Source organism: Xenopus laevis, chromosome 9_10L (assembly GCF_017654675.1).
Source record: "Xenopus laevis strain J_2021 chromosome 9_10L, Xenopus_laevis_v10.1, whole genome shotgun sequence".
Taxonomy (NCBI): domain Eukaryota; kingdom Metazoa; phylum Chordata; class Amphibia; order Anura; family Pipidae; genus Xenopus; species Xenopus laevis.
The window spans coordinates 2,632,341-2,645,627 of NC_054387.1; the positions used below are offsets into that span (position 1 = coordinate 2,632,341).

At 40.1% G+C, this 13,287-nt stretch overlaps 1 protein-coding gene and 5 non-coding genes across 6 annotated transcripts; 4 read left to right on the forward strand and 2 right to left on the reverse strand.

Annotated features, from left to right (window-relative positions):
* Positions 1-180: 180 nt before the first annotated feature.
* Positions 181-252, reverse strand: trnac-gca. Its single transcript has one exon. It is a non-coding gene; the product is annotated as a tRNA-Cys (tRNA).
* Positions 253-676: 424 nt separating this feature from the next.
* Positions 677-748, forward strand: trnac-gca. The gene has a single exon. It is a non-coding gene; the product is annotated as a tRNA-Cys (tRNA).
* Positions 749-1,197: 449 nt separating this feature from the next.
* On the reverse strand, positions 1,198-1,269 carry trnac-gca. Its single transcript has one exon. It is a non-coding gene; the product is annotated as a tRNA-Cys (tRNA).
* A 385-nt stretch (positions 1,270-1,654) lies between these two features.
* trnac-gca lies at positions 1,655-1,726 on the forward strand. Its single transcript has one exon. It is a non-coding gene; the product is annotated as a tRNA-Cys (tRNA).
* Positions 1,727-2,781: 1,055 nt separating this feature from the next.
* Positions 2,782-2,853, forward strand: trnac-gca. Its single transcript has one exon. It is a non-coding gene; the product is annotated as a tRNA-Cys (tRNA).
* Positions 2,854-4,517: 1,664 nt separating this feature from the next.
* rbm34.L (RNA binding motif protein 34 L homeolog) lies at positions 4,518-13,027 on the forward strand. The gene is given in 11 exon segments (NM_001091803.1): positions 4,518-4,681; positions 5,645-5,813; positions 8,228-8,358; positions 8,468-8,675; positions 9,350-9,409; positions 9,863-9,906; positions 10,331-10,414; positions 10,796-10,859; positions 10,943-10,985; positions 12,147-12,265; positions 12,738-13,027. Coding segments are annotated over 11 exon segments (1,245 nt in total). The 5' UTR covers positions 4,518-4,637; the 3' UTR covers positions 13,017-13,027.
* The last annotated feature ends 260 nt before the right edge of the window (positions 13,028-13,287 follow it).

Consider the following 13,287-nt stretch of genomic DNA (forward strand, 5'->3'; position numbering starts at 1 on the left):
TGGGGGAGGCAGGTGGGATAAAAAGCATATGATTGAACTTGGGACCCATGGACTGACTGCATTGTCAGGGACATTCTGCCCAAAAACCCCACCACTTTGCATATATCTGCCCCGATGCAGGACTCTACAGTAGAGGTAATTAACTTAGTTTTAAATATTCCTTTTATTATAATGTTGAGAAGGGGGCACCCGGATTTGAACCAGGGACCTCTTGATCTGCAGTCAAATGCTCCACCACTGAGCTATACCCCCTTGACAAAAGTGAGGTATAGGTAAAGTATTACAAATATGGGGTTATTACTCCTCCTGGCGTGTCAAGTTTTTCGTGTAGTCAATTTGCTGGCTCTACCACCCCAACCTCAGTGGGTCTGTAGCCAATATCTGCCTCCGATTGGCTGAGGTGAAGCTTCTGTAACCAGTAGTCTGGTGCCTGTGCCCCAGCTGGAGCAGAACATCCCTAGCAAGTGACTATTGGGCCCAGCCAGCAGTTCTTATGGCTCCGGCAGTATTGGGCATTGCAAATGTTTCCAGTTCATGTGCAGCCAAACCAGATGATAAGTAAATACTGTAAAGATATGCAAGCGAGGCCTTATAGGTAACTTGTTCAGGTCTCCACCCAAACTACACCTGTGTGTATAACTACACCTGTGTGTATAACCTGAAATGAACCGGTCAGGGGGGTATAGCTCAGTGGTAGAGCATTCGACTGCAGATCGAGAGGTCCCTGGTTCAAATCCGGGTGCCCCCTTCCTGTTTTTATAGTAAACCAATAATTTAAAATAAATAGAAGTCTATTTACTTGTAGTGCTCATAGTGATGACACAGAAGAAGACCTCGTCCCAGAGCAGACCACTGACCCAGCCTGCTAAACCCATCCCTGCCTGCCCCTACCAGCAAGTTTTTCATTTCTAACCTAACTCTGGATCTGTGAAACCGGAAGTGATGTCAACATTGCTGGAAATGACATCACTCCTGAGGTGGATCAACCCGGTCAGGGGGAGAAAATGATCTTTTAACTGGGGGAGGCAGGTGGGATAAAAAGCATATGATTGAACTTGGGACCCATGGACTGACTGCATTGTCAGGGACATTCTGCCCAAAAACCCCACCACTTTGCATATATCTGCCCCGATGCAGGACTCTACAGTAGAGGTAATTAACTTGGTTTTATTTATTCCTTTTATTATAATGTTGAGAAGGGGGCACCTTGATTTGAACCAGGGACCTCTCGATCTGCAGTCGAATGCTCTACCACTGAGCTATACCCCCCTTGATGGAGGCTAGTTATAGGTAAAGTATTATAAAGATGGGCTTATCACTCCTCTACCACCCCAACCTCAGTGGGTCTGTAGCCAATATCTGCCTCCGATTGGCTGAGGTGAAGCTTCTGTAACCAGTAGTCTGGTGCCTGTGCCCCAGCTGGAGCAGAACATCCCTAGCAAGTGACCATTGGGCCCAGCCAGCAGTTCTTATGGCTCCGGCAGTATTGGGCATTGCAAATGTTTCCACTTCATGTGCAGCCAAACCAGATGATAAGTAAATACTGTAAAGATATGCAAGTGAGGCCTTATAGGTAACTTGTTCAGGTCTCCACCCAAACTACACCTGTGTGTATAACTACACCTGTGTGTATAACCTGAAATGAACCGGTCAGGGGGGTATAGCTCAGTGGTAGAGCATTCGACTGCAGATCGAGAGGTCCCTAGTTCAAATCCGGGTGCCCCCTTCACATATTTATACTAAATTAATATGATAATATATTAAATATATCAAGAGAAGCAGAGCCAGAGGTGTACAAAGAATAGTGCAACGGTAGTTGGACAAATAGCACAAAAGGAAAATAGAAACTATAACCTTAAAGTTGGTATTTTTAAAATTCTGTTCCTTGGTTGGAAATAATCAAGTTAATCCTCACTATTCCCCTCTTAGCCCTATTAGTTAACAATAGAGGAAGCAGACATTGTAATTGTTGGGGCCCAGTTGTTAGCAACAGCTCAGCTGGACACAGATCACAAACTCAAACACAGTGGTAGAGCATTTAACTGCAGATCTAGAGGTCCCTGGTTCAACTCTGGGTGCCCCCTTCCTGGATTTATACCACCTAGGAAAGTGCTTTAACCATTTAGTGTCACATATCATAGAATCTACAATCTGTGGGTAAAAGTGACGTATTGTATACTCTACATGCAGCCGCTCCATCATTGCCCCGCTCCTAAGCAATGTGACAGCTGTTATGTGCAAACAGTCACGTGAGCCCAATAACAACACACTGAGCAGCGTATACTGACTTTACTGTTAGACTTGAGTCTCTGCTCGTAGAACCAGTCCACCATAGTTCCCAACATTTGAGAAAGGGGGAGAAAACGATCTGCCACGTGTAGAGCGGCGTCTTTTTAGCCACGCCCCTACATGCCACGCCCCTTTTACCTCCAGACGTGCCAGTATAATCTCTATATCAAATCGATAACAGACAAATTAAGCCCAATGAAATCATGAAATCAAATTGTTAAAGAGCACAATAACTCCAGACATAATGGTATAATTACTACAGAAGATGGATAATCTGCATATGAACCCCCGAGACATGCCAGTAAGATCACTGCAAACATGGTCAATGAGCCCTCCATTCATTCCAGACATGACAGTAAGATCAATGCAGAAAAGGATAGATTAAAAACTTTACCTCACCTACACCTATACTGTAAGAATGGACAAATAAGGGCTCACACTAACTTTCCTAATGTTTGCACTCACCTTATATTCCACACATTACCTGCAACAGGGGGTATAGCTCAGTGGTAGAGCATTTGACTGCAGATCAAGAGGTCCCTGGTTCAATTCTGGGTGCCCCCTTTCTGGAGTTATATCACCTATGAATATGCTTTAACCGTTTCATGGCACAAATCATAGAATCTACAATCTGTGGATGGATCAGTAAGATGCACATACATTGTGTAGTCTGAATATTACATCAGTTAGTGCCTCTACAATGGAAAATGAAGTTGTAAACTTTATCAGGGGATGGACCTTGCTTTATTTCCAGATATCATTATCCTTGTTCTTAGGATAAAATTATGCTGACAGTCTGAATCTAATGTCTGTGTGCCTTGTTAAAGGAGAACTAAACCCCCACATAATAAAACCCACTACCCCCTTCCCTACATAGTCCCTGCTCCCGCCTGCACAGGTGATAACTCCAGCAATTGCCCCTAATTCTGTAATTACCCCTCGTTGCAGAGTAAGCGCAGTGGAGCTCACGGGCGCCATCTTCTTCTCTTCGGTAATCTACTTGAAGTAAGTGCCGCACCGGCGCATGTGCAGTTGAAGCAATCTGTGGATGCGCCAAAAGTGACAGAAATAGCCGAAGATCCGGAAGAAGACCCGAAGATTACCGAAGAGAAGAAGATGGCGACTGTGAGCTCTGTTGCCTTTAATCTGCAACAAGGGGTAAGTACAGGATTAGGGGCAATTACTGGAGTTATCATCTGTGCGGGCAGAGGAGGGAGGGGGGACTATGTAGGGTAGGGGGTTGTGGGTTTTATTATATGGGGGGTTGAATTCTCCTTTAAACTGGAAAATGAATATCCCATGAATTCCAGCAGGAGCTGTTAAAATAATTCCACTTTCAACAACAATGCAGGCCTGGACTGGCAATCTGTGGGTAGTGGCAAATGCCAGAGGGGCTGCTGTAAAGTGCCATAGACACTCACTGTTTAATGGGCTGTTGGGGGACTATTTGGGTCTCTGCGTACTTGGAATGCCAGGGCCTAGTTTGACTCCCCGTCCAGACCTGCATTTATTGATTACCTTCTAGCTGTGCCGTTTTCTGCAGGACAGTCCCGATTTTGACAGCTGAGCCCGCAGTCCCGGGTTTTTTACTGACATGTCCTGACTTTCTCTTCCACCTCCTGCACTGAACAGACAGAAAAAGATACAACGTTTCTGAAACTTAATTAAAATAACAGGCTTTTTTGTTGCAGAGCCCAGAACACTCAGCAGCTGAACTTTTGTAACACTTTAAGATAAGCAAAGAAACAATGGTAACTATTTAAGATGAGCGGGTCTCTGGGGGAGAACTGAGACTCGCAGCTTAAAGGGCAATTCACTTTCATTAGCAAAACTGGAATAACACTTAAAACATGGCACGGAAACGCCCAGAAATGTGTTCAGACTTTCATAACCTGCCAAATTGTTTAAAATGGACATTAGGAAATTAGGGGCGTGGTCATAAAATGGGAGGGGCGCGGCTAAAACATTTTTTTGTTGTTGGGAGGTGTGTGATTGAATACCCAGATGCTTTACCATAAGTGAGTTTGAGCAGAGTCTAAAGTCAAACCTGACTCCCTGGCTCATATATTATTTACTTTATATACCACTTTGCACCCTCTGAGGCGTTCCTACCATTTCATAGTTTACAGTAGCCCGCTGGCCAATCAGCAGCTCTTGCTGGAGCGGTCACGTGGTGCAGCGACGCATCCGTCTCCAAGAACGTCACTTCCTGCCTCAGCTTGGTCGCACGGCTGTGACGTCGCCGTCTCCTCACGCCTCTCCATTACTGCGTGAGCGCATGAGGGAGAGTTGTGGAGCGGCTCTGTTGCAGGTCTAGAGCGTGTGGGGACGTTATATATCCGATTAAAATGGCTAAAGATGGAGGGAAACTGAAGAAGAAAACTAAGAGCGCGTGAGTTGTCGTGTTTTAGTGTTGCAGCTACTGAGGGAGACAGAAGTTTGGCTTTGGGGATATGTGAGGGGAGACTTTAATGCAGAGCCATGTCACTGCCATTTCCTTGCACAGAGAGGGCTCAAATGTTAACTTTTACTATGTTACCTGTTTCTTCTGTCTTTCTTTCAGTATTCAAATGAATGGGGGTCGCTGACCCCATCTAAAACAAAAAACAAATGTTCCCTAAGGCTACAAATGTATTTTTATTCCTCACCTTTCTATTCAGGCCCCTCCTATTCATATTCCCGTCTCTGATTCAAATCAGTGCATGGTTGCTAGGGGAATTCGGACCCTAGCAACCAGATGGCGGAAATTGCAGCTGCTGAATAAAAATCACAAATAATTAAATAAAAAAAAAAATGAAAACCAAATGCAAATTGTCTCAGAATATCCCTCTCTGCATCACACTAACTCAAAGGGGAACAACCCCTTTAACACTGGGGATTTTTTTTATTTGGGCAGTATCCCATGGCAACCAAATCCAAGTCTTTGCTTTAATTGTATGTATGTAAGTTATTAATAAAGTGCTATAAGGAAGGGCAGTGCTGTACAATCTCAAGGTCCCCATAGACGCAAAGATTTTTCGTTGGTGAACGATCGATTTCAGGCCAAATTATCGTGAGGTTAGTGGGAATCGAACGATCGCGCATCTTACGATTTTTCGTCAGAAAATTGATCGGCCAGGTTAAAAAAAATGCATGTGTCAGACATTGGTCTGTAAATGGGATTGGGTCCCATATCTTCTGCCCTGTTGGCAATGGTTTTGTTTTTCTTTAAAGGGAAAGTAAAGCCCACGCGAGTGTTTAGTGTTGCATTTTCCACTCTGGTGTTTAGTGTTGCTCTGTTCCTTTTTAAAGTTGAATATCCATAGAGAAAGGTACGTGTGTTGGAAATAGTCTTTCTGCTCTTTTCGGTTTTCAGGTGTGAATCACAGAACAGTGAAGCAGTAGTTGCAACGGAAGCCTATGTGGCAGGAGAAGTTGCCGACAGCTTGTTTCCACAGAAAGCCAGCAAGAATACTACACTCTTGTCCTCTCTGTTTCACACCAAATGCCCCGCAGTCCAGCCACTTTATGTTCCTGTTAAAATAGTAAGTTCACTCTCTCTTTTTTTTTATTTATTTTTTTCCATTTAAGGGGGAGATTCGCTGGTTTGGCCAATTGAATCTGTCAGCAGCTTATACTGGCTCATGTATGGGGAGCTTTAGTCGTACCATCAACAGTGCAAGCGCCTGGAAATGCAGCAAATGTTTGTTTGTTTATGTCGCTCTTAAAGGGGACCTGTCACCTACACATAAAAAACTGCATAATGAAAGTCCTTTCCAAATTAAATATGGAACCCCAAAAATTTTTTTTATTAAAACATCCATATCTGTTATAAAGCTGTTTAAATATCTAAACTGTCAATCAAATATTACCTGCCCCGCCTCTATGCCCGTGGCATAGAGGAGGGGCAGACAATTACTTTCACTTTCCATTCAGCACTTTCTGCATGTCACTGCTCTCCTCACATTCCCCCTTCCCTCCTCAGGCTTTATAATTGTGTAGGGCACTGCACATGGACATTAGGTCCCTCATTTTGGTTCATACACAAGATTTTGGGGTGATACACAATTTCCCTTAATAACCGTGTCCATAAAATGGCAGCTGCCTGCTTGCTGTGATTGTATAATTCCAAAACAGAAGGAAACAAAATTTAAATAATAAATACAGTGTAAGTAAAATTTATTTTGCTCAACTAACATGATAGAAAAGAATTTGAAATTATTTCTTAGGGTGACAGGTCCCCTTTAAATTCTGTTTCAATTCAGCGATGTTGTGGATATTTAGCACAAAAAATATAGCTCTTTGCTGGTTATCCATGTAGGTTGTTTGGCTTGAGTTCTGTTTTTTCTTTTTTTTTTAGGAAAATATACTTCACCTTGTTAAACGTCATTTGTAATTATGTAAACACTCCCTCTATAGTGTCACTGCAAACTCCTTACCCCCATATTGGCCCATGCAATTGTATCCCAACTTTAACACATCATTCATAACAATTATATATAGGTATGTGCGACCTGTTATCCAGAATGCTTGGGCCCTGGGGTTTTCCACATAAGGGATCTTTATGTAATTTGGATCTTTATACCTTAAGTTTATAGAAAATTATGTAAACATTAAATAAACCAAAATAAGTGTATTTTGCTTCCATTAAAGGGATACTGTCATGGGAAAAAAATTTTTTTCATAATGAATCAGTTAATAGTGCTGCTCCAGCAGAATTCTGCACTGAAATCCATTTCTCAAAAGAGCAAACAGATTTTTTTATATTCAGTTTTGAAATCTGACATGGGGCTAGACATTTTGTCCGTTTCCCAGCTGCCCCATGTCATGTGACTTGTGCCTGCACTTTAGGAGAGAAATGCTTTCTGGCAGGCTGCTGTTTTTCCTTCTCAATGTAACTGAATGTGTCTCAGTGGAACATGGGATTTTACTATTGAGTGCTGTTCTTAGATCTACCAGGCAGCTGTTATCTTGTGTTAGGGAGCTGCTTTCTGGTTACCTTCCCATTGTTCTTTTGTTTGGCTGCTGGGGGGGAAAGGGAGGGGGTGATATCACTCCAACTTGCAGTACAGCAGTAAAGAGTGATTGAAGTTTATTATAGCACAAGTCACATGACTTGGGGCAGCTGGGAAATTGACAATATGTCTATCCCCATGTCAGATTTCAAAATTGAATATAAAAATATATATATCTCTATCTATCTATCTATCTATCTATCTATCTATCTATCTATCTATCTATATATATATATATATATATATATATATATACACACACATATACACACCCACACACACACAATTAATCCTTAAAGGGATACGGTCATGGGAAAAAAAAACATTTTAAAATGAATCAGTTAATAGTGTTGCTCCAGCAGAATTCTGCACTGAAATCCATTTCTCAAAAGAGCAAACAGATTTATAAAGAAGAAAACAAACAGTGAGGAATGCAGTCTATTGATTCTGTTGTGTGATGGGGATGCCCATTATTGGCACCCCCATATTGTGTTCAGTGATGCATCGAACCTAGGTTTCGGGATTCGGTCAGGATTCTGCCTTTTTCCGCAGGATTTAGATTCGGCCGAATCCTTCTGCCAGGCCGAACCAAAACGGAATCCTAATTTGCAAATGCAGATTAGGGAGGAAAATCGCATGACTTTTGGTCACAAAACAAGGAAGTAAAAAATTGTTTCCCCCTTCCCACCCCTAATTTGCATATGCAAATTAGGATTCGGTATCTTTTGCAAAGGATTCGGGGGTTCGGCCGAATCCAAAATAGTGGATTCGGTGCATCCCTAATTGTGTTATACTTTGGCTAGAACCCATGGAATGACATGTACTTATATGATACTTGTAAATTCTTCCTGAATGCTCTTAATATTGCTGGTATTGTTTTTTTTCTCTTTCTAACCCAGTAAAATGTTACTGAGATTAAATACCTGTATGCGTTATTTTTATAGCCCAAAAGGAAACTTCCTGAAGCAGATGTTGCTGGCACAGATGTAAAACAAGCACGTACAGCGATTGCTGTAAAAGCCAAAGTCACCAAAGAAAAGGATCTTTCAGTTGCAGAAAAAAAACTAGCAGACAGGTAAATTGTGAAATACTGAAGTGTGATACTCTGCAAAATACGTCTGTGTGTTTTTCTTTTATTCCTTTCCTTGAAACATTTTGAAAGTTTCCAATGCATTTTTACTTAGGGAGCAGTCCTTGGCAAATGCAGATGAAGAAGAGACGAGAAAAAACGTTCTCTCTAAGGAAAAGCTAAAAATTAAAAAGAATCAAAGTCTGGATGAGGACGGCATTGTTGTACAGCCACGGAAAAGAAAAGTGAACAGGGCAGAGGAGAGGATAAAGAATAAAAGAACAGTGTTTGTTGGTAATCTGCCGGCCGACTGCACTAAACAGGTAGGTAAATCCCACTCCTTCTACCTTATCTGGGCAATAACTTATCCTACGTAATGCTTCTATGGTGGAATCAAGTCTATGCCACATCCTGACAAACAAGCTCAAGCAAAAGATTTTAGAAAGGTTTATAATTATTTTCCTAAGCAGAAGAACATCAGAGCAGCCTCTTTCTTTCTCCTGACAACTTCCTTGACTACTTGCTGGTCAGACTGGTGGGAAACTGACCAGCAGGTGGCGCTGTTGTAACAAAATTCATTCATATTAACAGTACATGTATCCTTTAATATCTTGGAATTAAAAATAAATATTGAATGTACAATGCAAAAGTGCTTAGAATAGCACCCTCGTCAGTTTTACATTCACTTATTTTTAAGGTTTACTTATCCTTTAAGCTATAGGGCAGGTTTATGTCCAATTAAACAGTCGCAATCTAATAACTATAGGGATGCTCTGTCACTTTCTATGAGCAGCATACCTTCACAATTAAAGATGAAGCCCCGTGGGCCCTCCAGTTGACTTTCTGCAATCCCTCCTATTTAGGTACCCTTTAAGGCAGTGCATGCTTGATAAAGGGGGGGGGGGTGTCCATACATTGATCAAGTGTTGTAATGGCTTTTTGATTTTCTTGAATGGTTTAATATATAACATATAATATATACTTTATTATTTTTTAGACGCTAACGTCTCTATTTAAAGAATTTGGACCAATTGAATCGCTGCGCTTCCGTTCTGTGGTATGTTTTTATCATAACTCAGTATTGCAGTAAGTGTTATAAATAGCCATATATTCTTCTAAGCACAGCTCAGATTGGCAGCTTTGCGGTATTTTCTTTTATTCCTTTCAGTTGAAAGATGGGCTTAATCCTGAATAAAGGGCTTTTCTGAGAAATAAACTTCTGATTGCAAAACCAGTGCTGTTTCTAATACCGTATTAAATGTATCTTGAGTTTATCATTTTTCTTTGTAGTAATCATAGTAGTGTTAAATATTGTCTTAGTGCACAGTGGTCAGTAATAATGTTTCCTCCCACATGCCAAAAAAAAATAAACAGTTACAAAACTGACTTCACCCAGAAATATGAAATCACTGAGGCCAGAGCTGCATTTCTATAAAAGACAAGGAAGATTTGATGTATCTGATTTCAGAAATCACAAACTCTTTTTTTTTTTTTTGTGTTTTTTTTAAAGGCTCGTGCGGAGGCAAACTTGTCAAGAAAAGTGGCAACTATTCAGTAAGTCTAAGTTGCATTGCTAGTTATAATTAATAAACGGAATAATGGGCATGGACTCGATAGGGCTTGTGCAATGCAAGTACACAGTATTAGAACGGATGCCAATCTTGCACACAAACACTCTTTCCAATGCCGGTTTTGCATGTTCTGATGATTTACCTACACGTAGGAAACAATGATCATTATTATGATTCCCTTTTTTATGGCAGCATGTTACATCTCTTTATAATCATATAATATATTTATAATCGCTTTCCTGATACTCCGGGCTGGTTCCCCTGTAATAGCCTGGGGTACTTTTGTGTAAAAACGTTTTCATAACTTAATAAATAAGCAGTATTGTGAGCCTCCTAGTTTCTGTGTTGCCATCTGGACTCCTACAAGCCTATTCCTTATTCAAGCTCTTATCCTTTATTTTTTTTAGGCGCAAAGTACACCCGAAAAGGAATAATATCAACGCATATGTTGTTTTTAAGGATGAGAGTAGTGCTAGTAAAGCACTCATGAGGTAATTTTTTTCCTTAGTGTAAAAGAAAGTAGTGTCCTACTTAGTGTTTGTCTATTGCTATTACGGTTTCCAGCTATTTCTAATATACGAGGGATAATGCACTACTTGCTGTAAGTCGATGAAAGGTCATATACATGAAGGAGGGTGTACCTGGGGACTCGGAACTTCTATATATTTTTGCACAAATAGAAAAGTATCCTTTGTAATACAGATAAGCTTATGGTAGCTTGAGGGCCAACCTATTTATATGTATGGGCAGTATAATAATACTAACTTCTAACTACATTTTAAAGCATACCTTTATCTTCACTTTCTTCTAAACTTGCCACAAGAGGGTTAAATGCTGTTCTTAATTTTAACCACATCTTATTATACGCATAGAAATGGAGCGGAGGTGGGCAGTGGATTTCACATCAGAGTTGACATGGCTTCCAAAAGTTCTTCGGTAAGTTCATTGTAAGCGTTCTAAAGGCGAGTCTGTTCTGTTGCATGCATCCAAGTGACGGTTTCTTATTTTTGGTTTTAAAGCACGACAACAAGAGATCAGCATTCGTTGGAAACCTCCCTTACGGTAAGAATTTCTTCTGTTTTTTGTTTATATAAATAGTGTGTTGGGGGGGTCCTTTTCTTTCTTTCTTTTTGCTAATGTAAATGTCTGTTCTCATAAATCAATAAATATAATGCCTTATGTCAACATGTATTATTGAAATATATGCCCAATTAAAGCAGATGCTCTTGTCAGTATGTTTTACTTTGTTCTGAAGTCGGAGGTAGAATCCTAAACTACATGGAACTGGTACTACTAGGTTACACTACCTTTTGCATTTTTGCTTTTCAATTAATCATAGGAGCACGGTCAGAAATGACAATGTGCAGGAGCTAGTCTGCCTGTGAAACAATGGCTGGAACTGCTGCTTGAGTATTATCTTAATAATACTCTTAAAAGAAGCTTGGGGAAATAAAGCAAAATAAACCATTTCAGCTCTTTAATATTTTTATAAAGCAAAACGAAAACACGAAGCCTGAAAGGGGTTGTTCACCTTCCAAACACTTTTTTCCAGTTCAGTTGTTTTTAGATTGTTCCTCAGGAATAAAGACTTTTTTCAATTACTTTCCATTTTTTACTGTTTTTCCAAAATCTGTGTAAAGTTGAATGTTCGTATCTCTGGTATTTGAGTCTGGCAGCTCAGTAATTCAGGTGCAGATTCTAAAATGTTACAATTTTGCAATGTTTAGTTGATACATTTCTCAGCAGCATCTCTGCAGTATTATAAACTATTGTATCAAGTCTAACAGCTGCCTGTAATGAAACCAAGAGATTCTGCTCAGCAGAGAAAAAGATAAGAAATGTATCTACTAAATGTATCAATTTCGAACAGTTTACAGGGTCGGCGACCCCCCCTCCCAGAGCTGCTTTAGAAGGTGAAAGACACTTTACCCTTCAATATTAGAAAAACGGTCACACATAGAAAATAGAATGAAATTAGAAAAAGTAGTTATTTCTGGTGATCTATCAGAAAACAACTAGTTTTTTGAAGGTGAACCACCCCCAACTGTTTTTGATGGAAGGATGTTTGGCTCACTGATCATATTCAGTGAATACTGCAGATTGCATTGGCTAAAGAATGTTCTGTATGCTGAACCAACAGAATACAAATATACATTACTTGTAGCAAAACTGTAATTCTCATCGATCTTTACTTCAGCCAACTGGTTTTGTTTCTCTTCACAGACATAGAGGAAGAATCCATCCGAAAACATTTCTCTCAATGTGGTGATGTACAAGGCGTCCGAATCATCAGAGATCAAAAGACAGGGATCGGCAAAGGATTCGGCTACGTTTTATTTGAGGTATGGGGATGAGTTTTATTAATGAGGAGGATGAATAGATGCAATAAGTATCCTGTCAGTAAATATAGTACTGACGAGGATACTTATTGTGTATATATAAGAGGTGTGGCTTTCTGGCACTTTTTCTGAGTAGAGTTCTGCTCAGACTTGGTAATTGGATTCCAGTATTCCTTTAACCAGCAAAGAATTCATTATGAGCACAGCGGTGAACCTACAGACTTAGATGCAAAATTTCCTTGACCTTTTTATTTCACAAAATAACCACAAACAATAAAAACAAAAATGTGCATTGTCTCCAAATACCACACTTTACATTATGCCAAAAGTAAAATTATTATAAGAATTTAGAAGAAGCTGTCTGTATAATGACACAACAGACATATATAAATAGTGCTGTGTGTCGGTGTTAATTTAAACAAAAGTCTTCCCTTAAGAGTAGAATAATGAATCCTTTGCTTGTTACCCTCTCCAGAGTGCAGACGCCGTCCAACTAGCGCTGAAGCTGAACAACTCTCAGCTCTCGGGAAGAAGGATCCGGGTTAAGCGCAGCGTTACGGCAGAGGCCGCCCAAAAAAGTACAAACAAAACAAGTTTTAAGCAGAAGTTGGACACATTAAATCAAACAAAACCGATTAAGGCCAACAGTTTTGTCGGCGAAACAGCGGATATTGGGAAGGTGAAAAATAAAGTACACAAGAATAAGAATAAAAAGAAAAAATCAGTTGGGATTAAGAAAAAGAATAAAAATTGAAATTAAAATCACGTGACGATTCTGAAACGGTTTATTGGACGGAGTTCTAGTATTATTTTCCAACATTTTGCAAGGTTCTGCTGTATTTTCTCTAGTGTTCTTGGTACCAGATATCTAACCCTGTCCCTTTAACCCTGAGACTCAAGACTTTGGATTTGCCATAGTTGTTCCAAACAAGGAATTCAACAGATGTATTTGTTAGGTTTGTTCTCTGGGCCTATTAAAAAAAAAAAAACCACTGGCTCAAGGAAACTTGCAGCTCTATTATTTT